Source organism: Gallinula chloropus, assembly GCF_964237585.1.
Source record: "Gallinula chloropus genome assembly, chromosome: 8".
NCBI classification, from domain to species: Eukaryota; Metazoa; Chordata; class Aves; order Gruiformes; family Rallidae; genus Gallinula; species Gallinula chloropus.
In genome coordinates this window covers 13,637,323-13,651,902 of record NC_140093.1, presented here as the reverse complement: position 1 = coordinate 13,651,902, position 14,580 = coordinate 13,637,323, and the positions used below count along the sequence as shown (strand labels likewise).

The 14,580-nt window shown below is 54.8% G+C and overlaps 1 protein-coding gene across 1 annotated transcript in view; it reads right to left on the bottom strand.

Moving 5' to 3' along the window:
* DVL3 (dishevelled segment polarity protein 3) overlaps positions 1-14,580 on the bottom strand; it is a 31,532-nt gene that overhangs the window by 3,969 nt on the left and 12,983 nt on the right. The window contains exons 2-9 of the mRNA XM_084267645.1: positions 6,905-6,974; positions 3,031-3,152; positions 2,532-2,638; positions 1,839-1,974; positions 1,468-1,561; positions 1,005-1,074; positions 594-733; positions 321-397 (exon numbers count right to left, since the gene is read on the bottom strand). Of these exons, the coding sequence (XP_084123771.1) occupies positions 321-397; positions 594-733; positions 1,005-1,074; positions 1,468-1,561; positions 1,839-1,974; positions 2,532-2,638; positions 3,031-3,152; positions 6,905-6,974 (816 nt within the window). The remainder of the gene's footprint in view (positions 1-320; positions 398-593; positions 734-1,004; positions 1,075-1,467; positions 1,562-1,838; positions 1,975-2,531; positions 2,639-3,030; positions 3,153-6,904; positions 6,975-14,580) is intronic.

Here is a 14,580-nt window from a genome sequence, read left to right as displayed (position 1 = left end):
GTAAAGTGCCCATGTCCCATTCCAGCTGTGGATTTCCTCAGTGGCATGGACAAAATGATGTGACCCTCCTGAGGGTCGCTGATGACCTTGATGGCATAGCATCCCCACAAAAAAAGGGACACAGACCCCAATTCACCCCCATTCTGTTGGTTGCAATTCTTGCTTTGGGTATAAAACCCCAGGAATCGAAGCAATCCCAAAAACCTAAGTTCTGAGCTTCTGCAGAGCCACCAGCAGAGGTGGCCAGAAGACACGGCCCCACCCCCCAGGCACACAGGGTTCAGCTGCCCATGGAGGTAAGGAACTACCCAAATACTCACCCCGGCTTGTGCACAATCTCCCTCAGCACCCGCACAGCATCATCGTTGCTCATGTTCTCAAAGTTGATGTCATTTACCTGCAAAGAACGTGAACAGGTGAGTCCCGGAGATGTGACCAGCAGCCGAGCTCCCCACTCAGCTCAGCAGTGACTCAGCTCCCCTTTCCAAGCCCAGCTTCCTGGGTTTAGGCTGCCAAAGTGCGTAGGGAGGATTCTGGGTTTTTTCTTACTGCTCTCCCAGGCCCAAAGATGGAGATATGTGGGTGTGAAGTACCTGCAAGAGCATGTCTCCTGGCTCAATCCTGCCATCAGCTGCCACAGCGCCGCCCTTCATGATAGAGCCAATATAAATGCCTCCATCCCCACGCTCATTGCTCTGTCCCACAATGGAAATGCCCAGGAAGTTGTATTTCTCTGCAGGGGGAGAAGAGAAAGAAGTAAGATATCATAAAGCAGCAGGCAGAAGCAGCCCTAACCTCAGGCAAACCACATCCTAGTGATGGCCACTTGTGCCCTGATCCCAGAGAGATGTCCTGGGATGCAGAGAAACTTGAGAGCAGTGCTTCAAAACAAGCCAGCCTACTACAGAATCCATCTCCTCACCCCTGCCCATATGTGTTCCCTCTGCCCCCTCCCAGTTCCCTCTCCACCATCCAATCTCGCTCCGTGCACACCTCCCACTCACCCATGTTGAGCGTGACTGTGATGATGTTCAGGGACATGGTGGAGTCTGTGATGCTGCTGAAGGACGACGACTGCAACGAAAGTGAAACATGAGATGTCCTCCTGTGCCTCAGTTAACATTCCCAGTCCCAGCTCCCTGCCACTCCCTGTGGTACCACAGCCACCACCCACAACTCCAGCCTTATGCCAGGGGTTTTGCAGAGCCAGAGGGCATCAGCCACAGTCCTTATGACATCTCAAGAGCCAGCACAAGGCCTGTGGTCCCCACTCTTGAGACTACACTGGCTTAGGAAGGGATTATAGCACTTTACAGAGTCTCAGCACTTGGATACCACCCGTTTCCTGCTGCACCCACAGCAAACACAGATGAATCTGATTGGCCCTGGTCCACTAATGGGAAGGATCCACCACACAGTCCTCTCTGCTCTGAATCACCCTCCCCTGGACACCCAGCCCCTGAGTACCCGCTCAATGCGTGGAGCCTTCTGTTTCCGCCGTCGCCGCTTGTGCCTCCTCATTAGACGGGAAGCACTGCTCTGCTCTGTCGAACTGCTAAACCTAGAGGAAAAAGTGACAGTCAGCTCTTCTCCTGCCAGGGTGGTGGCTCTGGCTGTAAGAGGGCCACAGAAAGGGCATAGGAATCACAGGAGGGGGCAGAGGGGCAGAACATGTACATGGGAGACAGACAACAGCAGAGGGGCTGCTGGGTGAGACTTGAGACAAGGGAGGTGTGAGCAAGGACCCTGCAGCCCAGGATTACTGTGCCCTGCAAAGGCATCTCTGTACTGAGAGACCGAGAGAAGCTAGTGTTGCTCCAGGTCCTAAGCTCTCCTACCTGCTGGTGGAGTCATCTTCATCTGAATCAAAGAAGCTGGTGGTCTCCAGCTCACTGCTCATGAGCGTGGAGGAGCTCTCGTACCCGCCCAGGTCTCGGCGCCGCTCTCCCTTCACGGTCCCGTTCACCCTGGGTGCTGTGAGAAGACAAGACTCAGTGTGCTTGGGACAGGCCACAAGGACACAACCCCTTCCCCTCTGCAGGGCTCACAACCACGTTCTCAGAAGAAATCTGTCCATCAGACAATGCCATCTAATGCTATCTGGTTCTGAGTCCACCCTGGGATCAGATCCATCCTCTGCGGGATACCTCTTCTATCACCATAGGATGGGCCGCTAGGAACAATACTGCTAAAGTCATGGAAGACTTGCAGCTGGTTCCTTGGCAGAGCAGGGAGCAGCACGGAGTGGCAAAGGTATGGCACACTCTGCTTTTTGCCTAAGGACTGAGGCACTGCTGTCTCCTGCTCTTGAGGTTTCACAGAAGACACCTCCTTTGCTCCCAAAGGTTTCAACACCAAGCTCTGGCACAACAGAGGTGCCCAGTCCTGCCTCCTACATGAGGCTATGGTCTCAGATCACCATGACACCTTTCCAAGCTGAGCTGTTTTGGCAGAACAGAGAGCTGTCTCATGCCTAGAGCTGGTGCCCCAGCCATACCCTGCCAAGCTCTTGCCATGTTACCAACACTCACCATGCTCAGGACCATCTTTCCGACGAGGTCGTTCCCTTTGCGACGACACCACTGAGTCTGTCTCTGTCTCATTGTCCAAGTTTTCCCGACTCCCTCCAGTGTTAGGGCTGTGACAAGATAAAAGGAACAAATATGACCAAGAGGGAACAACTTAAGCAGGCTGTCTCTACCTCTGTGTGGCCAGCATGAGCCTCCAGCCATCAGCTGTCTCCTCCTTGGAGGATGGGAGCAAGGGCAGTGGGGAACAACCACAGCACATCTATGCATGCAGGGCAAGGGACTGGGGGAAGCTATGCCAGCTCTTTGCCAACTCCCCTGCACTATTTCAGCATGCCCTTGCTTGTTGAATAATGAAGCTCCACTTCAAATCTGCTCCCAGCCCATCCTCCTCCTGCAATCCCTGCCGATTTGGGCAGGAGTGTCCCAGCCTCTGGTCTGGATTTACAGCAAAATCACTGCGAGTCCCTCAGAAACCAGGGCAGGAGTCCCAGCAACTTACTGGAAAGAGGGGGGCCTGGAGTCTCCAATTCCTCCTGTGCGCTCCATGGAAGGTGGCAGCTCTGTTTGGTTGTCGGCACAGACCGAGCCAGCATCTGAGTGGGAACCCTCTGCAGACACCAGCTGGAGGGACGAGAGGCAGAACGAAAGGGTTCAGGCACTGGCAAAGCATTTACAAGAGCGGCCAAACGAGCTGGCCAAAAGCCTGTCTGGCCCTGGACCTCATCTCTGACGGTGGGCAGCAGCAGATGCACAGGAGTGGACATGGAACAGGCCAAGCATACAGCAACATTCCCCTTCGACGCCTTCCCAGACACCGGCTATTTATGGCTCGGTAATTCCTGACCCAGCAGTGAAGTCAGGGTGGCTGATGGCCCTGCTTGGAGGCTCTGACATCACCTGCACACCCACACCACATGATTTTTACACTCAGGTAACCTTTAGCAAGAAGTGGATTCCCCTGGTTGTTCTTACATCAGAAGAGGCAGCCGCCAGTCATTCATCTCTTGATTTTACCAGTCCCTACACCTCTGCCTTCGAGCTGTGGGACTAGCAGGACTTTCACCCTCCAGCTCCCATGGGCAGGGAGGTAGCAGAGCTCAGGGCTGATGTTGGCTTTGAAATAAGACTCCAACATTGCTCCTTTCCTGGCTTCCGTAGGTACTTTGCAAACTTTGGGGCTGTACCCAGATAATCAGCTCGGGCACAACTTCCAGCCAACCCCTGGGAGGCTCAACTGTTTCCTCAGCACAGAAATTCAGGAAAAGGGCAAACCCCAGGAACTCTTTATACCAGCCCTGCTCAGGGCAGCCCAGGCACACTGACATCTGTGCCTCCGGCTCCAAGATAAACCACCAGTTTCGGGCTCAGGGAATGAGGTGGAGCCTCTCTTGGGAGGAACAGGCTCACCAGTGGCATGAAACAGAAGACAGCTCCAATGAGCTCAATGGAAAGTGGTTTCCCCAGTGTCACTCCCTATCCAGGTTTGTGCTCCCTCCACTTTCAAGCTGCACTGAGCAGGGCTAATCCCAATGGGGCCTGGAAGGAAAGCAAGGAAAAGCCTCTTGGTGGGAAGAGACATTCAGGGATCCCCAGAGCAGAGTTCAGAGAGCAAATGCCCAGGGACAGGCTAGAGCTGTTGAGCAAGGAAAGGTCAGATTCCATGTTTAAGGACTTTCCAGTGTGCTTTTCACATCTGACCCATGCCTGTCCCCTGCACAGCATGGGCAAGCAGGGGGGGTGGCTCTCTCCCAGTGTCAGGGGGCGACCTCAGGGCCCAGCACCTCAATCAGCCAAAACAAGCTGGGGGTAGCCTGGAGCCAGCCCAGGGAGCTGAAGGAGACCAGGACAGGAGTCAGGCCTCAGCCCGTGTATTTGAAGCCATCAGCCATCACAGAAGAGGCTTGATCTGAGGTGAGGGATGTCCTGCTGTGTGTCAGGACACAAGGATCATGAAACACAGGCTGGAAAGGAGCTGGCAGCTGCTGCCCATACTGTAACACCCTGTGTAAACACAGAGGAAACTCTGCTGCCTGCTGGTTAGGAGATCACATCTGCATGGAAGCAGGAGCAGATGCCAACCCAGGTGCTGGAGGCACAGCCCCTTTACAGAGGTCCTGAGCACTTTCCAGCTTCGCTGATGAAACACAGAGCTGTGGCCTACCTGCCTTTGAGAACCAGGGAAACCATGCTAAAGGGTGGGATGGACTCCACAGATCATCATTAGGGCAGAGGCAAAAGATGTCTGCTGCCAGGGAGGCACTGGGAACAGAGGCAGGGATGCAGCTGGCACAAGGAAGACATGGCAACCCTGAAAAAGCTGCAGCAGACAGGGCAGAGAAGCACCCTGGGGTGCTAAAAGCTGCAGAGCCCGTCCCACAAGCCCCAGGACAAGCCCAACGGCTCCTGCTTTTGCAACTGTCTAACCAGCTCTTGTCTCACACTCTGTTCAGCTTCCCTCCCTCCAGCAAGCCTCAGGCACATGCCTGGCTTTGCCCCTGGCACCTTTCCAGTGGTTTGTCTTCCCAGGACACATCCCACTCCTTGAGGGCCACATCCCAGCTCTGGAAGCCACTGCCAGGGAGCAGAGGGGAGAAGAGATGCTGGAAGAGGCCAGCACAGCCTAGGGAAAAGTCATATAATGCTCTATGCTTGAAGATCTCAAGGCAAGACCAGGCAAATAGATCTGGACAGAGGGAACTAGCCACAGGCAGCTGTTAAACAGCAGTGAGAAAAGGAGAGGGGGTGTTCCCGAGCAGAGGGACTGATGCTGCCTTCCTCTTCCCCTCAGGGGCCTGGGATTTTCTTCAGGGGAGGTTTTGATAACCACCCCGCAGTTTTCCTGCCTCTTGTACTGTCAGGAAATATTGACTTGGATCCAAGACCCTGTCTTTCCCTCTAGCTAAAATTAGTACTGAGCTCCTAAAATACCCTCATCCCAGCCTGTCTGGCAGAAGCAGCAAAGCAAGCACCCTCATTCCCCCCCACCACCCCCCCAGCCTCCAAATCACCCATGGACAAGGAGACTCTGAGCAGAGACAAAAGAAAAAGGGATGATCAGCTGTGTGTAAAGGTCTCTGGGGTTGCTGTCACCCTCCATGCACAAGAGCTGGTAGGATGCTAACTCCAGGCACAAGCTCCCCAGGAGGAGCCAGCGCTCCAGAGCAGCAGCACGGTGCCCTGGGCAGACCAGCTGGAGCTGCACCGGATCTGTGCTGCTCACCCTGGGCAACCAGAAAGCCCTGACAAGGAAAACAAGGCTGCACAGCTCCCAGAGAGAAGCACACCAGGTACAAGCAGCGCAGTGGGAAGGGCTCAGAGCCTCCGGGATTCCCCATGGGGTGGCTGAAAACAAAAGGCAGCTGGGAAGGGATTCAGGGGGGAGATGTCTGGGGGCTGATGCAGCAGGATGGTGGCCGAGAGCCGGTCAGGCTGTTTTCCAGGGGCCCGCTAACCGCTAGAGGGAGGATGGCGGCGTCCGGCCGCCGGCTCTTTGTGTGGGAGCCCAGCGCACCCCCTCCTCCCGGCGCGGGGCGTGGGCAGCACCCCACCCTGCACACCGCTCCCCTGGCCAGCACCCCAGCGGGAGCCAGGCTGGCAGCGGGGTGCCTGCCTGCCCGCCCGCCCCCATCACCCCCGCGCTCCCCTCCCGAAATGCAGTCCCCCCACCGCCCCCCAGCCGTGGGCTGGCTGCTTGGTGCAGGGGCAGAAGCGGCGTTAGGCCCAAGCTGGTCTGAGTTGCTGGGGATTTTTGGTGTTTAGGGGCCTTTAGAGAAAGGCACTGGGTCTTGGCTCTGCTCCTGGCATAAATCCACACACCCTCATCAGCCCAAACTGCATCTCGAGGGATTAGGGGCTATGGGGACTGAATACCACCCCCCCAAAAAAAGGTGTCCTCTTAGGGCCAGAGGGCGGCATGCAGGCAGGGGACAGAGCATGTGCATGGCATGGTATGGCACAGGGGGAGAAGCTCATCCTGCAGCTGCCCAGGCAGTACCTTTAGTCTTCAGGGCAGTCAAATCCTGTCCACTTCACCAGCACTAAAGTCACTTAAGCCCTTTGCACCGGTCACCAGAGCAGGACTTTCCTTGGAAAGCTGACCCTGCCATAGGGGCACATGGGTTACGCTGCGGACGGGCTGGGACCGTCACCTCTGCCAGGCATCAGTGATCACAAGCTCTCCACAGAGGCATCCCACATCTTCCTGGGCACAGGGGACCCAGCACCATGCAGCCACCTCTCCAGCTGAGGGACTGGGGCACAGTAATCCAGCTCCATCAGGTTCGTTAGCAGTTCCCATGCCTTACTGGGCACTATGCTGGCTTTCAGAGAGAGCAGGAGCTGTCAGTGAGATACAGAAGCAAGGTCTTGCTTACCCACGACACCACCCGGCCGTTGAAGCAGGGAAGCTTGGCATTATCATCTGAGATTTCTTCTTTCACCACCCTGCAGAGGGGAGAGGATGCAGTCAGAGCTGGGTCCTGGACTTCAGAGGAAAAGGAGACTTTCCCAGGAGTGTGTTTGTACCCAACACCACACAGCAGCCCAGGCTTGGGGTTGAGGCAGGAGAGGACCAGCAGCTCCCTCCTGCTGCCAGGCTACAGCTTCCTATGTTGACAGCCAGGACTGGAAAGCTGGAGAGGAGAAGGCAAGGGCAGAACAGGCTCTCCTGTGTGCATCCAGCTGTTTTAACCCCCGATTCACATTTTAATCAGTCAAAAAAACCCTCCAAACCGATGCACATTTCCACCAGTTTGCTTATTTCTAAAGAAATCTAGCAGTTTGCTTATTTCCAAAGAAATACATAATTTAAACCTCTTTATAATGATCTGAAAGAATCACAACCTCTGCCAGAGACTTCTAATAGATGAAAGTGAAATACATTAAACATGCTGCCTCCCAAATGTTACTGTTGCTTTTTAATTACATACATAATATTTCAACATCACTTCAAGCTTTATAGTTGTGCCACAATGTCATGTTCCCACATTACACAAACAGCTACATTATTATCAGCCCTCACAGCTGAAGGAGCACTGATAATCCCCCCCCCCCCCCCCAGTAAAAACATCAGTTTTCTTTGGAGAGAAAATGTCTTCTTTCTGTTTTCAGCATCACCAGGCACCTAAATATTTTTTCCACAGTGAGTCTGCAATCAAAACAACTTGTCAATTCACCAGGGTCAATTCACAGCATCTTTGATAAATCAAATTGAATGGCAAAACATGCTTGAAGTAGTTCATTTTCCTTTCTACTCAATGACAACGTTTCAAGCAGTTTTATAGAACACAAGAACATCTTACAGGTAGTTTGTGATATTAATTTCCCCTTCCAAACTATATCTAAGGTAGCTCGATGCAGAGGTGTTTAAAAATACAATCTAGTAACTAAACAGGGAATCAGTTATGTTTGGGGGAAAAAGAATCCCAACAGAAAGAGAACTAAAGCACCAATGTGAAATCAAGGGAAATTAGGCATTAAAGAAGTAGCTTGTAAGTAAAACCGAGTGCACAGAGGTGGGATGCCCTCGGCAGCTCTGAAGGGTCCCCAAGCCAGTCCCCAACTCACACAGAATCGAAGAGGACGCAAGCGTGGGCCGCAGCGCTGTGCCCCATTGCCCCAGACGTCCCCAGCCCAGGCAGTGCCGCTGCGAGGCAGAGCACACCAGGGCCTGGAGAAACAGGTACTGCCTGGTGTGCCGACAGCCGTCCCCAAAAACAGGGCAGCAAGGCTCAGCCAGGCTCCCAAGGCATCAGCAAAAGGCAAATGAAGAGCACTGGAAGACCCAAACCCGGGGAGCAGGCTCGCTCCACCCTGCCAGCCGTGCTGGTTGCGCCGGTGTCACGCACGCTCAAAGGGCTGTCTCACAGGCTGAAAGGCAGCACGTTGCCACGGCTTTGCTGGTAGCTGGCATTCAGGATCTCTGCCCAAACTGGAGAGCCAGCAACGGGACTGGACAAGTGCTACCCACCCCCTGAAGGCACAGATGCGGAGGGCATGGTTTGAGCAGTCTAATTCAGGATGTGTGCTAATTCCTCTTGCACAGATGGAGAAGGAGGAAAAAGCAGGCAAGGAGCAATGAGGATGGATTAAAACCCCTTGCTGGCTTAATGCTTCTTCAGCATGCTGTGTGCCAGCCTCTGCCCAAAGCCCCTGCAGCCCAGGACAAGTATCAAACACACACAGTCTTCCCCAGGACCCATCCCCTTCGGCAACCACACCAACCCCTTCCAACGCAGGCAAGTTGCTGTCTCCTCACTTCCAAGCACACACACACACACGCACCCTGGCCTGGCTGCACTAGCATCCATTCATACTGTCGCCAGCAGCCTGGCCTTCATCCAATTCCTAGAGAGAAGTTCAGGCAGAGCCAATTTTCAGTGCTGCGTGCTGCCTGCTCAGGGACACAGAGCCCTGCCTGTGGGTGACGGGACAGGGTGATATATTTGCAGGGTCAAGGTGACCAACCACTAAGCACAAATGGGCTATTCCACTTTCAGCTGGGACAGAGGAAACCAGCCCCCAAGACTCCTCCGCCCACCCTCAACTGCAAATACCGGATGGAGAACAAACTCCCTCTGTCCTGAGAGCTGGTCCCTCGTTGCTCCTATTACCCTGGTGCTGCCCCAGACATCCCAGGGGTCAGCTCCACCCCGGAGCAGTTTTCTCCCTCGTTCCCCAGCCACTACTTTATTTATCTCTATTTATCACCCAGATGCCAGAGCACAATGGGTTATATATTTAGACTCTACAGAGCAAAAGCTGATAGCGCTGGAGTCAGGCACATGCCAAGCAGGAATATCTCTGCAGTCTTGCTCACGTCTGTCACCCCTCACACCGTCCCAGGCCCAGCTATTTGTGCCCTGCATTCCTCCCCAGCCTCAACTCTAAGCTGCAGCCTTCCTCCCCCCCACCTCTCACCCCTCTCTCCAAGTCACACTTCTCACACCAACAAGCGGTCAGGAGCCACCAAGGGAGCAGCCTCTGGGGGAGCTGTGCGCAGTGCCACGTTTCTCCTCGGCGGCTGCATGGGGAGGCGGCCATGAGATGCAGCCATCCTGTGGATGTGCTGGGAGGGGAAAAAGGGAAAACCATCCCGTGGGTGTGCTAGAAAGAGCCCCCAGCTGATGGGGTCTGAGCCTGGGAATCCTGAACGAGTGGACACAGAAGCAGCTCAGGCTCTCTGGATTCTCTACCAGCCTTTCCTTTTGGCAGGAGCCACCACAGTCCAGGGAAAACATCTGCCTAAGATGGATTTCAGAGGGAATTCTTTCAGTTTGCCACCCATCAGGGCAACCCAGTTTCCGATTTTCCCGTGCTTAAAGTTGTTCCAGAGGCTGGGCACACCACACTTGAGAATGGTGGCCAGGGAAGCCCCTCTGCTCCGGGAAGGCAGCCTGAGCCTTGCCCAGTTGAGCACAGGTCCAGCTCCTCAGCACCACTGTGCTGTACAGAGAATCACCCAGCAGAAGGGGTGCTTGCCTGTCCCTAGGGCCAGCTGCCGTGCTGCGGCCGAGCTGCGTGCTCATCGCCTGGCCTGCGGGCCCAGCGCTCCCCGGCACTCATCTGCCTTGAATTTTCCAACAAAGAGACCTGCGGGAGGGAGGAAGGAGGGAGGAAGGAGAGAGGGAGGGTTACAGGGGAGGCAGGCCGAGTGGGCGGATGATTCAACCACCATCCCCAGCGACACGGGGCCAAGCCAGGGAGGGGAGGGGGAGGAAGGAGGGGACGAGGCTCTGGCTGCCGCAGGAGCCGAGCTGGGGTGTGCAGAGGGGGCCTGCCAGGGCTGACACAAGCAGCACATCTGCTCCCATACAGCTGGGGGAGGGGAAGGGGCAGCCCCGGCAGCAGGGAGCGAAAGCTGAGGAAACCCAGCTCCAGCCCTTGCTCCAGCACGATCCTCCCTCCGGCTTCTCGGGAAGAGCCGGCAGCCCCTCTCCCCACAGCCTGGGAAGATGCCACGCTCCCAGCTTCCCTCCCGCTCCCTGCTGGCAGGAGCGGCCGGCAGCCCGCAACAAGGATGCAGAGGCGGTGGAGGGACAGGCAGGCAGACACTGCCTTCTCCAGGGAGCCCCAGCCCGGCTCAGGAAATTAAGAGGGTATTTTATATCATGGACTCATGTCCTAGGAATGAGGGGAAAGCAGGGAACAAGGGAGCATGCAGAGGGGAGAAAGGAGGCCATAAAACCCAAGCCTCGGAGCCGGCTGTGCCGTGTCAGAGACCCCGGGCTGCGCAGACGTTCCCAGCGCAGCTGCTGCGCTCCCAGCCTCCCCGTTTCCCCTCAGCGGCCTCCAGCCCGGGCAAGGCTGCAGATACAAGGCAGTTCTAGCTTCAGCCAGCTCTGGTCTCTCCCGAGTGGGACCCACTAACCACAGTGGGCTCCCAGGGAAGAACTCAGACGGCGTAATGCGAGCCCAGGGAAAGGAGAAATCCAAGAGGCACGGACAAAGGCTGCTGCAGGATGATTAGAACCTCAGACGTGGATGCAGGCTGGAGTTCAGCAGCAATCACTGCTCGTCTCTGGCAGTCCTGTCCCCCAAAATCCAATGGGATGGGGTGTGGGAGCCACCAGAAAAACTGAATCAGGAGCTGGGGAAGGTCAGTGCCAAGAAGGAAGGTGAAGGAAGGGGACCCCTCAAGCGTGTTAGCTGGATGGCCAGGATGAAAAGGAGTTTTATCAGGGGAGGTGCAAAGATTGAGAAGACAATAGAGCAGTGACAATTTCACGCTAAAAAGATGAGAGCTAGTAGAGCAGATAAAAACCCATCTTTTCCTCCATTTAGTTCAACTGCTGACAGGAAAGACCATCACAGAACAGAAACACTTTTCCAACACCGCAGAGCCCAGAAATTTCATGGTGAACTTAATCATCTATGATAACCCCCCCCAAAAAAAGTGTAAAGATTAGTAGGTCACTCCGCTGTCTTTAACCTCTGGCAGCCCACAGAACCATCAAAACACTCCCACAAAAACATCAGGAGAGATTTCTACCCAAGAACAGAAACTTCAGGGATTTACACACCAGAAATGTGACCTCATTTGCAAGACACACAGCCCTTAGGGCAGGGCTGTCTTGTCTCCAACCGATTCTATCGATTAGTAACACTGCATAGCAAAAGGAAGCACCTTCATGTGCTACTATCCAAAAGCCAGCATCTCCCAGCTCTGAAAGCAAAGTCCTCCTCCCTTCTGCAAGACCAAATGCTGGGGCCACAGGGACAAGTTTTGCAGCCATTTCAGCAGAAAATTGGACCGGGCAATTCTCCAACAGTTGTGATTTTTGGATGGGAAATATTTGCCTGTTAGACTAAGCCTAGGCCTGACACGTGTGCTTCCCGTGGGGATACAATCCCTCCCACACCCCCCAAGGGCTACAGGCCCAACCAGAGTACACATGTGCACTGACAAGACCTTGGGCTTCCCAGGCAAACGGCACACATCAAACAGGATTAGAGGATTTGAGCTGTCTGTCTCTGTAAGCCAGGGCATTCTTGGGGTCTTCCTCACTGTATTTTTACCTCCTGTGTGAGGAGGAGGAGGACAGAGGGCACAGACTGCATGGTGTGCTGGGGTGAGAAGGGCTCTCTGAGTGCAAACAGAGCTCACTGCTCTCCCTTCTCATTTCCCTCCCATGCCCCCAACAGGGAATTCTCTGCTGCTCCTCCATGCCGTGGCACAGGGTAGAAAGGGGAGCACAGATTTGAGGGTGGTTTAGCTCTACCAGACTCTCCTCTCCAAAGGAGCTACTGCCCACTGCCTGTCCCTGCACGCTGGGTGAATGCGAGCTCCCTTCCAGGGCTGTCTTCACCTGGGCTCTTTTTTAAGAGTTGAGAAGCAGGAACCAGCTGTCCTGCTAAGACAACAGTACCACAGCTCTGCATTCGAGCAGGAGAGGCCACCTCTGGTCTCATGACAAACCAAGGGAGCTTTAGAAGGATTCCCTAGGGAGCAGGTCACCCCATTTCAACTTATTACCTGCTCTCCTCCAGAGCAGCAACATCCATGTCCATGACTGAAAGCACAGCAACAGGTTCTTTCTTTTTCAGGCTGTACTCTCTACAGCCTCTCCATGCACCCCACAGCCCCTCCATGCACCCCACAGCCCCTCCATGCACCCCACAGCTTGCTGTGCTTTCCTACCAGAGTCATCCAGGCAGCAGTTGAACAGACATCAAGATGAGGGGTTCTTGAGGAAAACAGTTGTCATCAACACATTTGCAATCACTCCACTGGACATACACCAGGACAACCACAGCCTCCCTGCGCAGGAGATGCTTGGCCCCGGTTGGACCCACTTTTCAGTCTAACTGAAGCCTCAAAAAGCCAAAATCAAAACTCAGTAGCCTTGGTGACTATTAAGCAGTCATCACTGGGTGGGAGATGACAAGAGGGCAGAGCTTCTGTTCATCTAGTCCAAAGACTGGAGAAGGAATGGCATTTAGGAATGAGCCACCAGACCTCACAGGCCTGCCCAGGAGCAGCACTTACCAAAGCAAAGCTACAGACTGATTTTGCAGTGAGCCCAAGAGCCCTGGTGGCCCTTCCCACCTTGGTCTCAGAGTGACCATCTGGCTGCAGCACTGCTCTGCAAACAAGCCCCACAGGCCTGTTCTGCAACCAAGGGGAAGCTGCATGGGGACTGTAGGAGGTGCAGGAGGCACCTCCACACTAATTAGTCCCGCCCTGCCCAAGCCATGCTTCCAACCCCCAGAAGGACATTTAGAGACATCATCAAAGGAAGCATTCTCCAGGCCCCAGTGACACTCTTGGTCTCTTTGAATTGGAAATCAGAACAAACGGGAACTCCCAGCAGAAGCCCAGCCAGGATCTTCACCCTGGTCGCTCAGTTTCGTCTCCTCAACAACCCTGAGAGCTTGCACAGCCCAACACAAGGATACAAGTGCAAGGGCTCATCGTGAGAAAAGAAAGACCTGAGGTTAAGCACCTGTAGAAATGACCCTCAGGGAACCCAAGACATCCACAGACAGGGGCAATGATCAAAACTGGCCTCAGCTGGAGACATGCACATGAGACAAGGTCAAATCCTAACACAACCGCTGTGGTTCATGGATATGGTTCAGGTATACGTTGAGAGGTGGCAAGCAGACTGGAGGAGACTTGGACTGCTGTGCCCCCTAGCTCTGCTGGGCACAGGTGGTGGGAAGAGCCCACAATGCAACATCTTATCAAGAAGCTCATGGAAAAGGTGCCTGGGCCCCACAAGGAATTCCTTGCAGTTCTCCACAGAAGCCACACAGCCTTTTCCAGCCAGGCTAGAAGAGCAACACCCATGGACTTCACACGGGTTAAGATGACAGGGAGGAGCTGCAAAGGTCTCTAAGACCTGCTGGGAGGATGTCAGCACATAGGCAACAAGCAAGGAAGATGGGCAGGATGTCTGGGAAGGCTCTGCACGCACTGTGAGGAAGGTAGGACCAGGCCTCTTCCTTTTCTGGCCCTCAGCTGAGGGACGCCAAGTCAGCCCTGCTTTTTCTTAACAGCAGGCGAGGCTCCTGCCAAGAAAGCGCTGCTGCTGTGGAATGTGCTGGGCCAGCAGTACAGCTCATTCCTGGAAAAGCATCAACTCAGCGGGAGAGCGAGGAGAGGAGAAGAGGGGGAAAACGGGAAGAGGGGGAGGGTGGGAAACAAAGTCTGAAAGTTTGGGCTTCCACACCTGGGGAAGCAGGGAGCTGCCGCAGAGCCGTCTGCTCGCCAGCACCCCCTTGTCCCGGGCTGCCAGCACAGCAGCCCTGCCGAGCACCAGCACTGGGCTCTTGGAGAACCTCTCTCCTGGCCAGTCACCTCCAGAGCAGGTCTGGGAAGGCACAGGAGGGGGCAGATGTCTGTGGGGAGGAGAAGCGAGGGTTGCTTACCTCATCGTGTTAACAATTACTTTGTATATACTGACAAATCACCAGGTGATGACAGTGCAGCCTCCGCACGTGTCCTGCCCTCAGGATGCTGACCAGCTCAGCTCACTCTCTCCTGGCACAAATTTTGCCAGAATCTCTCACAGAAACCAGCCCGAGCTCCTACTTGGTAGGAAGGGGC